General features: G+C 50.7%; 7 protein-coding genes across 7 annotated transcripts, besides 1 other annotated feature; 3 read left to right on the top strand and 4 right to left on the bottom strand.

Moving 5' to 3' along the window:
• Positions 1-18,455: part of a sequence feature (contig 1.61 483..865047(-1)) that runs on past both edges of the window.
• Positions 109-1,499, bottom strand: ANIA_03558 (GFA family protein; the record flags this gene model as incomplete). Its single annotated transcript, XM_656070.1, has 6 exons — positions 109-140; positions 190-310; positions 365-569; positions 611-806; positions 894-1,040; positions 1,448-1,499. The coding sequence occupies 6 exons, from the start codon at positions 1,497-1,499 to the stop codon at positions 109-111; spliced, it is 753 nt and encodes a 250-aa protein (XP_661162.1).
• On the bottom strand, positions 1,870-3,168 carry ANIA_03559 (uncharacterized protein; the record flags this gene model as incomplete). Its single annotated transcript, XM_656071.1, has 2 exons — positions 1,870-2,750; positions 2,787-3,168. The coding sequence occupies 2 exons, from the start codon at positions 3,166-3,168 to the stop codon at positions 1,870-1,872; spliced, it is 1,263 nt and encodes a 420-aa protein (XP_661163.1).
• On the top strand, positions 5,848-7,900 carry ANIA_03560 (uncharacterized protein; the record flags this gene model as incomplete). The annotated part of the gene is made up of 5 exons (XM_656072.1): positions 5,848-5,941; positions 6,046-6,444; positions 6,600-6,654; positions 6,812-6,978; positions 7,038-7,900. The coding sequence occupies 5 exons, from the start codon at positions 5,848-5,850 to the stop codon at positions 7,898-7,900; spliced, it is 1,578 nt and encodes a 525-aa protein (XP_661164.1).
• On the top strand, positions 9,035-10,695 carry ANIA_03561 (uncharacterized protein; the record flags this gene model as incomplete). Its single annotated transcript, XM_656073.1, has 5 exons — positions 9,035-9,183; positions 9,250-9,464; positions 9,553-10,160; positions 10,192-10,344; positions 10,399-10,695. 5 exons carry the CDS (start codon positions 9,035-9,037, stop codon positions 10,693-10,695), a joined length of 1,422 nt encoding a protein of 473 aa, XP_661165.1.
• Positions 10,926-12,431, bottom strand: ANIA_03562 (uncharacterized protein; the record flags this gene model as incomplete). The annotated part of the gene is made up of 3 exons (XM_656074.1): positions 10,926-11,501; positions 11,560-11,976; positions 12,027-12,431. The coding sequence occupies 3 exons, from the start codon at positions 12,429-12,431 to the stop codon at positions 10,926-10,928; spliced, it is 1,398 nt and encodes a 465-aa protein (XP_661166.1).
• Positions 13,908-15,426, top strand: ANIA_03563 (oxalate decarboxylase family bicupin; the record flags this gene model as incomplete). The annotated part of the gene is made up of 6 exons (XM_656075.1): positions 13,908-14,037; positions 14,099-14,334; positions 14,387-14,580; positions 14,656-14,998; positions 15,045-15,165; positions 15,227-15,426. 6 exons carry the CDS (start codon positions 13,908-13,910, stop codon positions 15,424-15,426), a joined length of 1,224 nt encoding a protein of 407 aa, XP_661167.1.
• On the bottom strand, positions 17,108-18,212 carry ANIA_03564 (putative 3-hydroxyacyl-CoA dehydrogenase; the record flags this gene model as incomplete). The annotated part of the gene is made up of 4 exons (XM_656076.1): positions 17,108-17,121; positions 17,249-17,720; positions 17,757-18,109; positions 18,149-18,212. The coding sequence occupies 4 exons, from the start codon at positions 18,210-18,212 to the stop codon at positions 17,108-17,110; spliced, it is 903 nt and encodes a 300-aa protein (XP_661168.1).

The raw sequence follows: 18,455 nt of genomic DNA, 5'->3' as shown, positions 1-18,455 counted from the left end.
TCGAGGGCATTAACACACTTGCCATCTCATCTGAACATCGTTTATTGGTCGAATATCGGTCTACTTATATGCAGTTCTCTCGGTGGTTATAAGTGTACAATAAGATTCTCACTCTTTAATCTCCTTCTTATGGAATACGTCTACGCGGGTTAGCATGGCACTCTCCGGATCCAGTTAGAATCAACTTACTGGGTATCTCAGGCATCCAGCTGGCTCTGTCCTTGCAGAAGAATTCGCCCTTGGGCGGTAGTACCTCCGGATCATCGAGCGATCCAACGACGATGTACCGAAATTTATCCTTAACAGCGTCCTACGTCTCCTCAGCACAGCAGCCCCTCATGAAATAGTCAGCGTAGAAGCTTACCCCGTATTCACAGATAAAACTCCCACAGTTATCACAGAACTCACGATGCACAATTGATCCCGAGCCATTATCGGCGGCAAACTCTTTCGTCTTGCCGGCCGTAATCTTCAGCGCGTCCTTGGGGATCTTCGCTGTCAGGCCGTAGTTCCCGCCAAATGCTTTCTGCATCGACTCGTCAATACCTGCGTTCCATACCGCAATCATTCTGAAAGCGAGGCCAAGAATTTGATACCTTGCAATTCTTACAATGACATAATGACGTCCGCGCGTCGTCGGGCGACGAAAGAGTCAGATCGTACTGTATTTTGCGGCAGGTGCAGGAGCCGGTGTAAGAAGGCATTGCGCGGACAAGAGAAAGCAGGCGGCGTTGAATTGTTAGGCTCATGAGTTAGAGTGAGGACCTTGCGTGTTGGCTGAGAAGATGGTGATGAGGTGAAGTGTCCTGTTGAGTTGAATGGGTTGGGTTGTTTACGGCGCGCGTAAGGTTGACGTCATTTAAGCAACGATTCCTGGTATGGCAGGCACAAACCAACGACTGTAGAAGTAAGCATAACTGAGAGAGGCAGCTCTTGTGATTGAACGAAGTCCTCGTATAGTGCTAGCTCCAGAGTCGCTCCATGGGTCACACCGTGGAACGCAAAAAGCGAGGTACAATGCTCCTTGTAAGAGCCATGACCTGTATGAGAGTTCTTCCTAGAAGCCATGCTATGTATATGAATAAGGAGCTATGTGAGAATATCAATGATCACACGCCTCCTTGCTTTGACTGTACTCGAGGTGGAAAAGAGATGATTTGAGAGAGGAGCTCCACGTACTCTATTCACACAAGACGGATATGGGACATTTTTGTGTATCTGGCCACCCGCGCAAGGCTCGCTGTACTTTTTAGCAGATAGCCTGTATTCCACTATCAGTGCCTAACTGTAGGACAAAACTGATATTGTGCAAGTAGCGGCCTCGGAGACTGCCTAGTATCTGAATCATGACGCAAAATTCCTTAGTAAGATGGGTATATCGCATCCTCAGAAATGACAGCCCTTGACCCACAAACAGAGCATTCTTAGCGTACAGAACTGTACAAACCGTACAGTACAACCTCTGTGCCAGCGAAATATTCTTGTTGAGGAGCATGCATTGTTAGTAAGCTATATATGTGAGCGGCGCGAAAGCAGAGCGTCTTTGCCTGATTGAAATCCAGAACAGCTGATTTTAAATACCAGGCAAAACATCTGAAATTAAAAGTGATGCTGCCAGATCTTGGAAGACTTAATAGTTGTTACCTAAAGGAGGGAAAGTTGTACGGAGAAACATGGGCGATGCAGGAAGCTATAGTTGTGTTAAAGCCCTAAATATTCTGGATCAAGTGAAGCTTGAAGAACTGAATGACAACTACGATATTCACCTACTACAATAAGTGACGTCTGTCATTCTGCCGTTGACTGCCTGAGGTGGCTTTCCCTGCTCTCCTTGTACCCAGCCGTAGTACCCAGATATCTTCTTGAAGCCTACTCCCTCCACACCAAGATCCCATTCTCATACAGCCCGGTGACTATGCCCACATTCCTGACTGCATCCTTGGCGGCCGTAGCACTAGACCCGAACCCACTGGTGGTCACATACAGATTTTCTACCCCTTTTGCCGCCGTCCACCTGGCCACCCACGATGGCGCCGTGGACTTCCAGCAGTCCTGTGGCACGAGACCCTGCGCATCAATACACTCTCTCCTCTTGCGTACTGCCTTCTCAAGGCTTGGCGGATGCGGGTGTCCTGCGATCAGGAGCGCCCCGTCTTTGTCTGTTGAGAGATTATCCGGCAACAAGGGCATCTTGATCGCCTGAAGGAATTCCAATCCGTTCTCCGGCAGCCGCCGGTAAAGCCGAACCTCCGCAGCAGCCGAAATAGCAACGGCAAGTGTCGTCTCATTCAGCAGAGTCACCCCGTTCACAAAGGGGCCTCGTGCAACAGTCCTCACTTCAACGGACTCCTTGTCGTCGCCAAGCTTCACATACGCCACTGTGCCCCCGGGAATACCGGCGTATGTCTCAAAAAGCGACAAGAATGGGTGTTCCTTCCGAAGCATATAGTGGTCATTCGTGACGTAAAGCTCGTGATCGCTCAGCGCAATGATCGAATTCGGCCCGGGCAGCAGCGGGTGGATCACGGACCGAACGTGTCGAGCTACAGGCACCTTTCCCTTTGCATCCAGAACAAAGACATCGACACGGGAGCCATCAATGTGATGGTTACACACAAACAGAGTAGCGGTGTCGCGGCGGTACTCAACGCCCAGCGGATGGAACGAAAAGTCATCGGGCGTATCGGTGAATACGATCGGCTGCAGGACTTTTGCCTCGTCTTTCTTTTCGTCCTGATGCATCTCCAGATCTAAATCGATCCCATAGCGATAGAGCCACAGCTTACCATTAGGGATCCTCTCTCTTTGCGGATAAAACGTGCCCATCACCGTATTCCATAGATCCCGCCCAGGGTCGCAGCTCAGGATCGCAAACGCGTCTTCCTCGACGATAATACCATCTTCGCAATTGCGAACACCAGTGTCTGCAAATTTTAGCGCTGATGAGCTGAATTTGTTGGTTTCTTCTAAATTCTCGGGCTTATTCTTGAGAAAGAGGGTGAGGGGATATTGTCGGCTCTGCAGGTAGGGCAGGGAGACGGCCAGAAGCACGGCGGCCTGGACGCTCTTGTTAGTGAGCAGGACCTTGGAAGGTTGGGGTAGTTTACAATTGCCAGCCGCGAGAGGGTCCGAAACGAGGCCATAGTGCGAGTAGTGGGTGCAGGACATTAAAGACCGAGCAAGGAAAAACGGGCGTGGCTGAGCTTATATACTGGAGCTTCCCCACCCGCACGAGCTGAGGAATTGAGGGGTCCACTGTAGGACAAAATACGGAGTTAAATAACCTATTATCTGAAAGTACGGCAGAAAGTAACTAGTGATACAATACGGATGCCCTAACACAATCACTGGAATGTCTTTTTCCTGGCAATTGTGGTCACGGTTGTACATATATCAATAGATTATGCCTTTCTCTCACTAAGATATCGCGGCAGCAAGCGCGAAAGGTAACCCGTATAAGCAACACTGCCCCTTGGACCCCAAACGCAGCTATATTCTCGTATTATTGGATCATATCAGTCAGCATATTTCTCGCCCCGCCATGCAGTCAACTGGTAATTGTGCCGGTCCTTATCTCTAACCCCTCTCCTAGCCTTGTCAGCATTCTGTACTTGAGTACGAATATATATTTATACATATGTTGTTCATATGTTAATTTCTCTATTTATTCTATTCTATTCTATTTTATTTTTGGTTTTTCTTAAAAAAAAGTAGGACAAAAGCTGCTACTGGCATATCGCTATCCAAATCCCTTACTGTGTCACCGGTCGACCCATATTTTACATTGCTATACTAAACCATCCGGAAAATGCTCCCTCACTTTAGCTTCGTTCACATCCCGCCGCTCTTTGTCGCGACTGCTACAACTCTTGGCGGACTCCTCCCGTTCTTTGATGCCGAGAAAGCGATACTCGAGTTCGGCCTGCCGGCACGGATCGCGTCCTCTAAAGCTGCACAAGCAGTAATGGTGCTCAAATGCGGTCGAATCACGGCGTTCGGCCTGACGCTATGGACTTTTTACGCGCAGGGAAGACTGGAGGAGTTTGATACAGTGCTGATTATTCTGGGCGGGTATGTTGGTGCCGTCGACGCGTGGGTTTGCTGGACGGAGGGAGTGCCGGGGAAGGCGGTTTTTCGCGGTCTGTCTGGGGCTTGTATCTGTCTTTGGGGAATGTTGGGGTTGACGGGACATACCGTGCCGGGGTGATATGTGAGAATATTATTGATAATTGTATCCGGGGATGTATTGAGACTGACTGGCTAACTACACTCGCCAACCGCCTTGATAATGCACTAGCTGGTTGATCAGTTTTCTACCACATAGATCTGAGATCTAATATAAGTACAAAGACTCATTTTCTCATCTCTTCCGAGCCCGCTAGTATCTCTAAGCTGAAGATGCCCACTAGGCAGATAACGAGCCGAACCACCAGGAATGCTGAAAGCAGACAGTCTCGCCAGCCCGGGCTGGTCCCGCAAGGCCATGTATTTGATATATTATCTACCTTCACTGAGTCAATTGCCATTTGCTTGATAGCCAGGATCGTAGTCCAGCGGGAGCCCTGAGCATACCACGTGATGTGGGAGGGGTTGCACTCAGCTGAGACCTTTCTGGCTTGCTTACATCTATACCTGAGCGCTTATGTCAGTCGTGACCTATGCCAGTTGGGAAGATTCACGACTGGGCCCGTTAAAGAAAACGATGCGGTGGCATCTCACCGTGTATCTAATTGGGGTTTATCAGGAGATGGGCGAAGTGGTAAGAATTAGCCTTTGGACATCTTTATGGCTCAAGTATGAATAGCGTGCAACGAAGTTTCATCGTATTATACAGCTATCAGATATATGCTCATAGCTCTAGAGAGTATGTCTCCATACTCTTATTTGGAATTGCCGTTCGGGTTCCGGTAGCCTAATGCGCCTATGATCTGGGGCTCACCTTTCAAGCACTCGTACCTGACCAGAGTTGATCCATACAGCCCAGTCGGCCAAACCTGCCGCTCAACGTGCACTAGAACTAGTTATACACCCTGGAGTAGTCCTATTGAAATCAGGGTATTGGCTAGTGAGCTGCACCAATAACGTTAAGGACCGTAATCTGCCAACAGTACAAAATCTGAATAAGAGACAGACGACCTGATATTCCACTGGAAAGACCTCGCCTTCAGCGGAAAGATAGACGAGAGGACATCTATGTTAAATCAGGCAGTTTCTCGAGTTTCTCGACAGTAAAGGCGCTGTAACCTACCTACTGACAAGCTCCGCTACTTTTGGCCTCTCGAATTGTCCAGAGTCCGGCGTCGACTCTGGTAATGATAATCCAGAAGAATTCAAAGCGATGGCACCTGCTTACTTGCTAAAGCTGAGAGTGGTAGCGGATGAAACCCTAACCTGGTTACATATTGTTTGTTGCTCACACACCATACATCCGGGCCGTCATACGATGTCAAGGTAGATTTGGTTCTTGGTATACGATTACATTTAAGCTCGTGTCAAGATATTTATTTAGGATTCTACACCTGATTAGATACGTGAGCGCTGTTGTAAACTGGGTCGTGAACGATGCTTGAGGATTGCGATAAATTATGTGAACGTTGAAGCCACTGTCCTAATAAGCTCTGTGCAAAGATAGCTTAGATTGAGAGAATGCGGGAATATTAGCAGGTGATGGACTCTGTAGGTAATGAAACGTTCTCGGAAGAAATGTTGGGACAGGCTAGGGGGGTATACTTGCTAGAATGCTTGATGCACGATAAGAGACGGCAGTCTTATAGGTGGCATGACAGCTGTAGTTATTGGATATGGCATCTCATTGTATAGCAGCAGGTAGGCTCGGATTGCTCAACTATGGCGTGGATTGCTTATTTCTGTCCACCCATGTCACACCTTGCCGCGATGAAGTCGCGTCATCAAACGCCCCTCTTCGTCTCCAACACGGAACGTACGTCGACTATTTATTCAATAAACAATTCCTCAGTAGTAAATAGATACACAGAGTTTAATTATACGATCTACTACCGCATTCAAATATGACCATACCTTCAGTTGACCCGCAGAAGCTCGCCGCAGTCCGTAAGCGCTATGCCGAGGAAGCAAGCAAGCGGCTCAAGCCGGAGGGATCTTCACAGTTCGTCCCGTTGACATCTGCAGACGAGGAGCGGCTACGATCCCTGGCTGACGATCCCTGGGTGGCCCACGAAGCCTTGAACGCTAGACCCTCACCCATCAAGAATGACGGTCGGTGTCGATTCTTTGTGCTCGGTGCAGGCTACGGAGGGCTGCAGTTCGCAGTCCGTCTTATAGAGGAGGGGATAGCAAGATCTGACGAGATACGTCTTGCTGATGCAGCCGGTGGATTTGGCGGGACGTGGACTGGAACCGCTTCCCTGGCCTGCATTGTGATGTCGAGAGCTATGTGTACCTGCCGTTGCTTGAAGAGACGGGGTACGTACCGCGCCAGAAATATGCATCCGGCGCTGAGGTCCGCGAGCACGCGGAACGGATTGCAGAAAAGCGGAATCTGGTGGATAAGACGCTGTTCCGGGCAGATATTGAAGGGGTGCAGTGGGATGATAATGCACAACTCTGGAATATCACAGCCACGGAGCACCGCGAGCCTACTGAGAATCCGATCAAGAGGACGTTTAGGGCTGAGTATGTCTATCTGGCTGCCGGGGTATTGACCCGACCGCGGATTCCAAGGATTCCAGGAATGCCGTCTTTCAAGGGCGAGCTGTTCCACACAGCTCGCTGGAATTACGCTGTTCCCCGGTGGCTCTCAGGCTGACCAACGTCTTACGGGACTGAAAAGGAAGAGGGTTGCAGTTGTCGGTACCCCAGCGACGGCTATCTCCGTTGTCCCAGAAGTCGCAAAGTACGCTGGGGAGCTATATGTCATCCAGCGTACGCCGGCTCCTGTCCGCCCGCGCGGCCAGCACGAGACGAATCCCAAGGAGTTTCAGACCAAGGTGGCTACGAGTAAGGGTGGCAGTTCAAGAGGTCACTGAACGTCAACACCTTCATCACCAACTCTGCAGTGCCAGGCCTGCAGAATCTGGTCAATGACGCGTGGACAGATATGCCAGCGTACTCGGCCATCGTTGGCACGCCCAATCACGGTGTCACAAAATCCTCGTCAAAAGTGATTGAGCATCACGCTGATGCCTATCACGCCCTGGACCTACCTCATATGGAGAGTGTCCGTGCCAGAGTTGATGAGCTCGTTCACGATCCCGATACGGCCGCCAAGCTGAAACCATGGTATCCATCCTGGTGCAAGCGGCCAAAATTCAGCGATACTTACTTGCAAACATTCAACCGCCCAAACGTGCATCTAGTCGACACGGACGGCAAGGGTCCGTCGCGCGTGACAGAGACGGGTCTTGTCGTAGGCGAGAAAGTGTACCTCCTCGGCGTTGAAATCTTTGGGACCGGTTACCAAGCACCCACAGCCGGGAGCGGGAGTCCCGCCGCTCGAACAGGGATAAATGTTACTGGGAGACACGGTCAATCTCTAGACGAGAAGTGGCGGACTAAGGGGGCAGCGAAATTACATGGCTATGCGACAAATGGATTCCCCAACCTGTTTTTCTCCGGCACAAGCCAGGCAACCATTACGGGGAAAAATGTGTTCATGCTTGGCTTCATTGCGCAGCACATCGCCTATATGATTGGGGAGGGAGAGCGGCGCGTTGGCCGTGGCCAGGGCCTTGGGCAACAGCAGCGAGCCATCATTGAGGTCACCCGTGATAGTGAAGAGGCGCACACGGCGGAGATCCCTCGCCGGGCTCCGCCGTTCTATTCTGTTCTTACGGATGTACGCCCGGGTACTTTAATGGGCACGGGGATAGTGCCAATGTTACGGACCCGGAAGAGAAGGCGAAGAGGGCTAGGGGGGTGACGTGGTCTGAGGGAACGATCTCGTTTCTGCAGTATATTGGGAGATGGCGGGATGAAGGCAATCTACAGGGGTTGGAAGTTGTCCCGGCTGGGGATGTGAGGGCTCGTTTCTGAGCTACACATCGTAAGGCTTAGATCCATTCAGACAAAGGCTACTTTAAGCCCAAGTCAGTACTACCCGCGTACACGGTGCGCAAGTGTCCCAAACTCTCCCGTGATCTCATTGAAACACGTCATAAAATGTCAGAAGCCTATTACGTAGTCTGTAATCAGCCGGAATGCAGCCTTGTGCAAACCCTAGCTATCCCAGTGGCTATATGCCTGTAATGCTTGTCATACTGAAAGGTCAACTTTTGACCTTAAGAAGGCCGGCCTGCTAGATCGCGAAAGTGAATTAGTGGCCACCCTCTGATCTACGACACGGCGCATAGGATACTGTAGCTACAGGCTAGGAAAGCTCTCTTGGTGAAAGTTGCTGGACGTTCTGGTCATTCCTTCCCTTCAACAGTACACCTGCGTAAAGGCAGAGTATCAGGACCCCACGCCTATTTGAAACATCAATGATCTAGACTCAAGTGCTCAGGATTAAGAGAATATTTTCTTGCTAAGTTTCCTGCATAACGTAGTACATCGCTCCAAGACGCCCTCGGCTATCAAAGCCTGTTCAAGCTGCGCACGGCTGCACCAGCGCCACAACAACCGTCTTCCAATCATTCCATTCATCAATAGTAGTCTCTTTATCACAGACGCGGGCTAACTGACGGAACCGGGTGTCAGGCGTGCGGCTGAAATCAAATGAGGGGAATTCTTTTATGCCTGGGTTCACCGGTTGATTCACCTGGCCCTTGATTCTGTAAACCTCAGCCTCAATTTTACTTTCATACACTTCAAAAAGACCCCATCTTCCGGCTCGACTCAGTAGCATAGTGACGGTATGGAGCTGGACACGCCCATGGCTGGAATAGACCCAGGGGGCGATATCCATTTCAGACCCGGGGTATGCACCGTTACAGATATGAAGCGGTACCCAGTACGAACATTACCTCAATGCTCCATTGTTATGTTTCTGGTTTTAATGGCCCATAATGGTGGTAGAACGGCAATTGCAGCGATTATATCACCACGTCACTCAAGCATGAGGATGTCGACGACTGGGTGGACGAAAAAGTACGTCTACGCCGTTATCCCATACTTCCTGACTCTGAGAGGAGTCATTGGACTGACCAATACGCCCAGGGAATGTTTGCAAGTATCGATAATGCTCAGTGTCAACCGTGCGGCAGAGTGAGATGGATGTGTGTTTCGCCCTCACAAAATGAGAATCCGGCATATCTGACGCTAAGCACACAGCTTTGCGGGTACTGCATCTACAGCACTCGATTCAGAGGGGAACACTCTGTCTTCGGACGAGATTTTAGAGCTTTCAATCAGTAAGGACAGTTTCAGTCATCTCACACGGCGCTACCGCTTTTCTCAAGTACTGGATACCTGGAGGTACCGTTCGACGTCAGGGACCGCGAATAGACAAACCGAGTACGATGAGAACGGAGAGGTTCAATCTGTCGGTACGTTCCGTGGCTTCTGAAGCATTACCAAAAATATGTGAAATTGTAACCAAGTCTCCATGGGGCCATGAACACTGAGTTGTTGTAGTATTCATTCTATCTGTCCGACTCTCTGGGAGCTTCGCCTCGATAATCGCCATACACCATGACTTCGCAACAAGCTGTACCGTGGCACTGGGGCTCCGCGTCAGCCCCTACGACCAAGGCCTCCTGCAGCAGGGTAATGAGCGGCACAAAGAACTCTTGGGCCACGCACTACTTGTTCCCACGATACTGGTTGAGATCAGCCTCTCGACAAACATGCTGTTCATGCAAAAGGTTCGTCAGGAATTAAGCGCTGTCGAGAAGGCAACAGGCCAACATGGGTGGCTCGAGGTTCCGGCAACAGATGCACCGGCGCATGACAGTGAGTTGTCCAGACTGGGGCATACGGTCAAGCTGCATATCTCGTTGAGTTATCGAAGGATCGACTCGATTGGAGTCTATCTTGACCTCATCAAGCAGACCCTTGGTGACGTGTGTATTGGACGGTCTATCCTTCAGACATTTGTGGTCACACATAGCCCAAGAGACCAGTACGTACAGTGGATTGCGAACCTCGAGACGGCGCTCAAGTTCCGACTGGTCGATACGAAGTATAACGAGAGGCGGGCAGATAACCAGATCACCGCTGTCAGGGTCCCCATATTCACAAGGGTCATCGAAAAGATGTGTTAACATGGCGCAGATATACAGCCTTCTATCTCAACGCGACAACATGATCGGTGTCTCCGTAGCCATGGAATCGAAGAAGATCTCCGAAGCGTCGAAGCGCGACGGGTCAGCGCTAAAATCACTCACCGTTCTGACAGCGATCTTCTTTCCAGCGACTTACATTGCCGTAAGCAAGTATATTGTCCCCTCAATGTCTTAAAACTTACCAAGAGCACCACAGACTCTCTTCTCCCTTCCAACCTTCGACCACACCCCTTTTTGGATTTACTGGGTCGTGGTGGTTCCATTAACCCTCGTTATATTTGGCTCCTGGTCTAGCTGGACTCTATATCGACAGCGTCGTATTTCGCAGGAGACGGCCCAACGCGATATCCATGATGATATTGAGTGGGATCCAGAGCGTGCATATGGTCGTTTAACAGGGTCCCGCCAGGCGGAAATCACATCTGGGACTGTTGCCATGTCGGCCCTAGGCCCTTCTTCAAGACACACTAAGTTGCATACTAAGAACACCTGAAGAAAAGTAATAAACTCGACCCCATGTGGCACTCTTTGCAAGGATTGGCCTGAATAGCTTGATTGGTATTCACGATATGTTGGCTAGCTGCATATTTAAACCCAGTACACGAGGATAATCCCGGTAGGTTTGTGCAAGAAAAAAGCTCGTAGCCTTCACCGACTACACTATATAAACCCATCACGAGCGTCATCGGCCCCGTTACCTTTCACTCAGCCAGATTGGGATGATCAATAGTAAAGAGGATTCTCAGGGTCAGTAAAGTCAAAAACAACAGTAGAATGGGGCTTTGCACCGCCCCGGTTCGCAAATTCCCTGCTAAAGTCAATCGAGCGGTTGAAGCTCAGGCTCCCGTCATCATTAATGTCGATGTACAGCGCCTTAAAGTCAGCAGGGGTGTTGATAAGGCCAATATCGCCGGTCTGCACAAAGTAATCCGTGACGACGAGGTGCTTCTGGTCTGGCGTGACCTTGATATAGTGCGGGCCAATAGTGGGCTGGTCTTCATCTGGGTCGTCGAGACGTTTTACATTGTCGAGGTCGGAGATGTCGAGAGCAGCGATATGGTTTCCAGTTGTGAGGGTCAGGTAGAGGAAAAGGCCGTCTTGGGTGATGTCGGTGTAGATCGCCACGGTGTCGCGGGCTTTGGGACCGAGGTCGTAGAGGAGCTCAGCGACGCCGGGCTTGCCGTTCCTGTCCTCACGCTCAGGGTAGATAATCCAGACTTGGCCTAGATGCACGGCTGTAGCGATGGCAGCGCCTTCTTTGTTGCCAGGGATGAACTTGACGTCTTGGATGCCGCCGCCCTAAGGCATAACATTAGAATTGTCATCACACAATTCACCCGATCCCGGCAGAACATACCCCAGGAATGGTAATGGTGTTGATGATCTTCTTCGAATCCAAATCCCACAGACGCAGCGTATCAGCCTTCCGAATTCCAAGACTGGGCTTAAGGATACTGATCGGCTCCACAAAGTCCGATGTCAGGATGAGCTTTCTCTCCCAGTCGATGGCCAGACCGTGAGGGGAGAATTGATCGCCAAGGATGTTGAGCACGCCTTCTACATCCTCCGGCCACTCGTGGATGATGTTGAAATCGGCATCGGTTTCAACAAGACGGCCAGGACTAGTGCCTAGCGCAGAGCCCATGTAAGTAATATAAAAGCCACCGTCAGGCTTCGCGCGGATCTCGTCAGCGATGGACGAGAGGATGGCGCGGTTGCTCTTCAGGAATGTAGGGCGATAGGGATTCGAAGTGTCAAAGTAAAAGGCAGTGTCCTTGTTTCATATCAGCGGCTGTGGCTTTTATACTGTAAAATGGAAGGTACCTGTGTCTTCAGTAAAGATAGAAGACCACCGCCAACTAGAGTCTTTCCGTCGAGAGAAGGGCCCAGGTGGTGCGGGTCATTGCCGCTGGAGGGAACATCCGTGACATAGATCAAAGTTCCAAAGGTGTCATCGTCCAGACTGTAGGTAGCAAGGAAATCTTTGTGGTGTTTGTCACCGGCACCAGTCCAGAAGTAGCCAATTTTCTTGGGCTTAATGTTACTGGGCGTAAAGGGCGGACTGTCCACGGCGGCCGTAGGAACCTGCAGAATCGGCAGAGGAGGGACAATGTTGTTCAAGGCCTCAGTCACACCGGGGATGTGTGGAATCAGAGGAGGCAAGGAAATCGAGAGACCATGACCCAGAGTGGCCAGGGGGATCAAGTGAGCAAGCGAAGTAGACTTCATCGTGACGGATGACCAATGAACGACTAATATGCACAGTCAAGAAGCCACTGTAAAGAAAGAGTGGAATTGCTGATGTCTGTGAGAATAATTGAGCAGATTTACCGTGCGATGGTGGTCTTTATAACCTTTGTGCCCGCTCTTTAACCACACAAACTCTGCTTCTCGCTGTATCTCAAGCTGCTGTTGAACGAAATCTCTGCTGCAAAGCACGCAAAGCTCAGTAGCTCTTGCCCATGGTGTATGCCAATTTCCTCGACATGCCCATGTCAAATACCGATCGACTTGCACGTTGGCCTGATCAGGAAATCATGCAGCTATCACTTTGCCGCTGCTTATTGGGAACAGGCACACTGCAGGACGAACCTCACATTGCATCACATCACCTCTAATAGCTTGTCCCCCACGCGGGCAGGATGGAGTATCAGTCACAAAGCCTGCAATTGGGACAAATGTCCCGAAGATCGTTGATGTCGTGATCGTGATGGCGTGGAAAAATTACCGTGCGGCGCGCTGCGAGTTTTGAGAGGCGCTCTTCGCGAACGCTAGTACGCAAGGAGCAAATGCGTAGACAGATACGATGGGATGAGTATGATGACAGCCAGGACAGATACGATTTCTACGCAGAAGCGTTCGTTCGAGGACCCAAGATCAGAGTGTGGGACTTTGGATGATCGCTGCCAAGGATGCTGGAAGACTACAGATTCTGTAAGACCTGCTAGAGGGCTGTGCTCGCTTACAAAGCTTGTTTGGAGTGTCAAGCTTGTAACCTCGCCGTGTTCCTGCGGTGGTCAGTGTATGGGTGCCAATGCCGGAAGGCCCATCCATAAACCACACACTAGACAGGAGTTCGTCAGCTACACGAGCTCATGCCTCCGCCCATGCCACGCCTATGCCAAGGAAAACAAGTTTCTATAAAGATGAACAAGAACCATCGTCGAATAACGCCATTCGCGCTGCCAAGGCCATTGTAGGGCTCCGGCCCTGAAAATAACCGGCAGGGACCTACAGAGAGAGCGTGGGCCCGGCAGTGTCTGGATAACGACATGCTTGGCATCATGATACAATCGTTACCCTAATATGCTGCTTGGTCAAAGCAACGGCCCAGTTCATCTACAACTCATCAGCCACTGGTCAACAGTTTCAATAGCGCCTAGAACAGAACCACGCACTGCCCATCCTTAGTTGATCGTTGCTTTCCGCGAAGTATCATCCACTTCGCAGACGTGTTTACCAGTCACGCCGCCCCCCAAATTCAGGCAGCGACCATGTCGATCCAATTTCGGGCTCTGCATATCAGCCAAGTCGTCAGTCATAACGCAGATGTTGTGATTCTCGCCTGTGTTGATGAGCCTGCATCATGCAAGGAACAAGAGACGTATAAGCCTGTTATTCGCCCAGTCAGCGGAGTAAGTATTTCTGCCCGTTATTCCAAGGAGCAAGCGCATAATTCGTTCTACCTCTGGAGAGCCCATCACAATGCACTCCAAGCTTCTTTTACTGCTCGCGGCAGTCCCTTCTCTCCTCGCGTCGCCGTCGCTCCTCAAGCGGTCTGGCTTCAATGACGGCCAGCCCATCGACGACAATGGCAAGGGTGCGCCCATTCTAGGTAAGAGCTTCACCTACCTTATAACTCTATACCAGTCTGTAGCCCTGCTAACACGGCATAGGCGGCACCGATCTGCACCGCGACAAACAAAACCCTGACAACCTCGGGGCGCAATCAACCGACAACGGTATTGTCCCAAATCTGAAATGGAGCTTCTCCGACTCCAAGACCAGACCCTTTCCCGGTGGATGGGTGCGTGAGCAGCTGGTGCAGGATTTGCCACAAAGCCGAGATATCTCTGGTGCCCAGCAGCACCTGACCAAGGGGGCCATTCGCGAGCTACATTGGCATCGAGTGGTACGTCAACCATAACTGATTAGAAGGATTAATGCATTAATTTTGCTGGCAGGCTGAATGGGGCTTTGTCTACGAAGGCTCTCTTCTCCTCTCGGCGGTCGACGAGAACGGCCGCTGGACTACGGAGAAGCTGAACACTGGTGACATCTGGTACTTTCCCAAGGGTGTTGCCCATAATGTGCAAGGACTAGATGACGAGAACGAATATCTCCTTGTCTTTGATGACGGCGATTTTGAAAAAGTTGGGTATGTTGAAAGCCTATCGAAATTTCTTCCCTTGTCCGCTCAATCTAAGAAAATGCTCCTAATCTACTGCTGCAGAACGACCTTCATGGTTGATGACTGGATCAAACATACTCCTCGCGACGTACTCGCCAAAAACTTCGGTGTCAATGCCTCTGTCTTCGACACCGTCCCCGAGAAGTTCCCCTACATCCTCAACGGAACCATACCCGAGGAAGCGAGCTCTGCTCCCCAGGGTACATTGACAGGTAACAGCTCGTATGTGTATCACACCTACGACCACTCCCCTGAGCCCGTCCCGGGCCAGGGAGGTACATTCCGCAGGATTGACTCTAGGAACTTTCCGGTCTCGACGACTATCGCTGCTACGATTGTCGAGCTAGAGCCGAGGGGGCTCCGTGAGCTACACTGGCATCCGAATGTACGTTTGCACTCTACTCTAGCTAGACAACTTGCTGACTATCCAGGCCGAGGAATGGCTCTACTTTCACAAAGGCACGGGCCGTGCTACCGTGTTTATCGGCGACTCCAAGGCTCGGACCTTCGACTTTGCTGCTGGCGATACAGCAGTCTTCCCTGATAACAGCGGTGCGTCAGCCTTACTCTTGTTCCGTACCAGTATCCCTGGCTAATAAACTGTTGTTGTCAGGCCACTATATTGAAAATACCTCTAACGATGAACCGCTCGTCTGGTTGGAATTCTACAAGAGCGATCGCGTCGCTGACATTTCTCTAGCGCAGTGGCTTGCGCTTACGCCCGATGAGACCGTTGCGAATACGCTAAAGATTGACATTGAGGTTGTGAAACAGATCAAGGAGGAGAAGCAGCTTCTTATTAAGGGCAACTAATATTTCCTTGACTGCTTCAGAGGTTTTGCAGGGAGTATGGAAGAACCGTTTGGAGCGATGTTGTTGTGGGATATTTTCCTAGTGTTAGTAATATTTTACACTCCCTTTGAAGTTGGCTTAGGGCTCAACCCACTTTGACATATTGAGTCTATCCGATGATACCACATACTATAACATATTATACACCCATCGCCATATCGGCATTCTTCGTCTCATAGGATGTCGATGATCTGAATCCATTCGATTAACATTAGACGCCAATAGACTATTATATGACCTACCCTGTTATGAAGGCTCTTGGTCCTTGCCCATAAGAGCTCGAAAATGCTCCTGCTGAACAAGGCGAGATTAGATCTGTATAGACGGTGAAAACTAAGCAGTCCACCGCATACACCTGCTATTGTCTTTGAAGGTGTAACGGCAGCTTCGACACACACACGAAGATATCACATTTCCATCAAAAGTGAAAAAAATCTTTCTGTTTACATTGCATGCTTACGTCGATCCAACCTGTGTATCAGGGGATTAAGACCATCAATAAGCTTACGAATCCAAGTTTAAATGTGCTCAACTCCTTATGTCACCTCGAATGCGCTGGTGTAAAATCTACTTGAGACTAGTTAGGATGAGTCCGCTCTAAAGTCAATGGCAAAATGAAATAACACCAGATAGGACAGAACGCTAATGAGTATGATCTCTAAACGCAGCCACAACTCAAAGAACGGCACATTTTCGGCACAAAAGGCCGCACGCTCAGCGGCTTCTCCTCCATCAACATGGGGATGCTGGTGTACCCCTCACGAGCGGGAATATATGCATGGGAAGCCCTCAGCAATCCAGGCTGAGGGTAGGCCTTTGCGCCGTAAATCCGTAAGTTCCACACTGGCGGACCGCCATCGGACGGCGCCCGGGCGTATTCGGGACCATGGAATCAGAACAGATCGGCCAGGGGAGTGACGGCCCAGTTTGGGCATCATTCGGGCACGAGACAGAATACATGCCCTACCAAGTGGCATGGTTCCGGGCATTCGAGGAGCTGGAGTGGCTGCAGACGGAGGCAGGAACGGGCCCATTTGTCAATCCTGGTGCTGTCGATCCGGCCAGGAAGAGAGAAGCCATGCGGCGTAGCAGCACGTCAAGACGAACATCTGAGCCGTCACCGTCACGGCCATCGAGCCCTAACAGAGGCCTGTGTCGTGTAACATCTAGATTCTTCGTGGCTTTTATGTGTAGACGGAATACTAGCAATCTCTGCCAGGCTCGAATTGTGCCACCTTATAGTGGATAGCCATAGTCTTCAAAGAGTTTGCCTTCAGGGTTTGAAAACAACTCTGGGCATGGCTAAGCCGATTCTAAGTCAGCTACAAATAAAGAGATAGTCAAGCGGACAATATCATATTATTACCAAAGCGGAATACGAGGGGGAATATACACTCTTTGCCATTACCGTAGTAGTCAATGCAGGCAGCCGGGCTTCCCCCATGCCCATGTTCACCCCAAACCGCGCACGGAACAAGAGATTTTGAGGAGCAGGATACAGTTTGAGTTGACCATGAAAATTAGATGAAAATCTTGCGCATCTCAAAGAAACATACATGTAATTGCTCGACGGGAGAGCCATTACCAGGTAAGCCCATGAGTTTGCTCCGCAGGGGTTAGTCCGACACCCCCTCCAGCCATACTAGATGTGGCGAACTATTTCGCATTTCATAATAGATATCATCCAATCATAGGGTTATTGTAGCCAGTAACGCATATATCTACTACTTCGTCCAGTCCATCCCAGACCCCAACACGGCTTGCCCCTTTGCAAGGGACTTACTTGGCTCTTCTCCAAGCCAGGCAGGCTCGAGGCGATCCAGATTCGCCTCAATCTCCCAAGCCCGTCCGCCCTCGACATACATCGAGGTCCCATTAAGAGTTACATCTCCCAGTACAGCTGCCGTAATTCTTGCTACATCCATAGGCGAGTTCATTGGCAAGCCAGCTTTGATCCATCCCTCCTGTATACCCTTGACCATCACCGTCGTCGTCATCCACGGACAAATACAGTTTACGCGGATATTGTGCGCGGATGCCGGGCCGTGGAGGTAGAGTCGCAGTGCGCGCATGAGGCCGATCACCCCGTGCTTGGAGGCTTGGTAGACAAACAGGCCCGGGGATTCCTTAAAGCCCGCCACCGAGGAAATGAGGATAATCGAGCGGTCTGCTTCTGGCTCTGAGCGGTTCTGGCGCAGATACACGCTCGCGATGCGAGCTGTGTACAGACAGCCGAGGAGGTTCACATCGAGGACCTTTGTGGGTGGAGGCTATTTTCTTTTTGTTATAACCTGTCCTCTACCGATATTAAGAAGACTGGGTTGACTTGCCTCGCGGATAGACTGCATATCCAGCGCTGGATCAAAGACGTTCCCAATCTCGACGATCCCTGCGCCTGCGACGGCATGGTCGATGCGTCCGAAGACCTCCATCGCTCTGTCGAAGAGAGCCAAAACGGAGTCGTACTTTGTCACGTCGGTGGGGACAAAGACTGCGCGGGGAGGAGAGGATGGGGCGTTGGCCTTCACCGTCCTTGCAATCTCCTCGCCGGCCTGTACGCTGACGTCCCCGAAGCACACAGATGCGCCATTCTGGACAGCATACTCGACGAGGCTGGCTCCTATGCCATTTGCTCCGCCTGTCCCTGTTAGTAATGATGCAGTATCAGGCACTGGACGCGTACCTGTGACGACGAGGACTTTGTCTTGCAGGGAGTCGGGGCTTAGGGTTTTGGTATATTGTGCCATTGAGACGGAACAGAGAGTGAACAGGAAGTTTAAGAGAAGAGTCCCCAGCGACCGACTCGTGCCTTTTATGACAACCCAGCTGGCGACTGCGGAACTGATGCTATTCAGCCAATGGATCAAGCGGTGATCGGCGCGAGGGGTACCCCGCGCTGGGGATTTCCCGGGCATCCCCTCAATCGTCACGCGATCATGAGACTGTAGGGAGGTTATAAATATGCAGAGGAGAAAGCGAGACCTGCCGAT

The sequence above is a fragment of the Aspergillus nidulans genome, chromosome II, assembly GCF_000011425.1.
Source record: "Aspergillus nidulans FGSC A4 chromosome II".
Taxonomy (NCBI): Eukaryota; Fungi; Ascomycota; class Eurotiomycetes; order Eurotiales; family Aspergillaceae; genus Aspergillus; species Aspergillus nidulans.
This window is presented reverse-complemented; position numbering and strand designations above follow the sequence as displayed.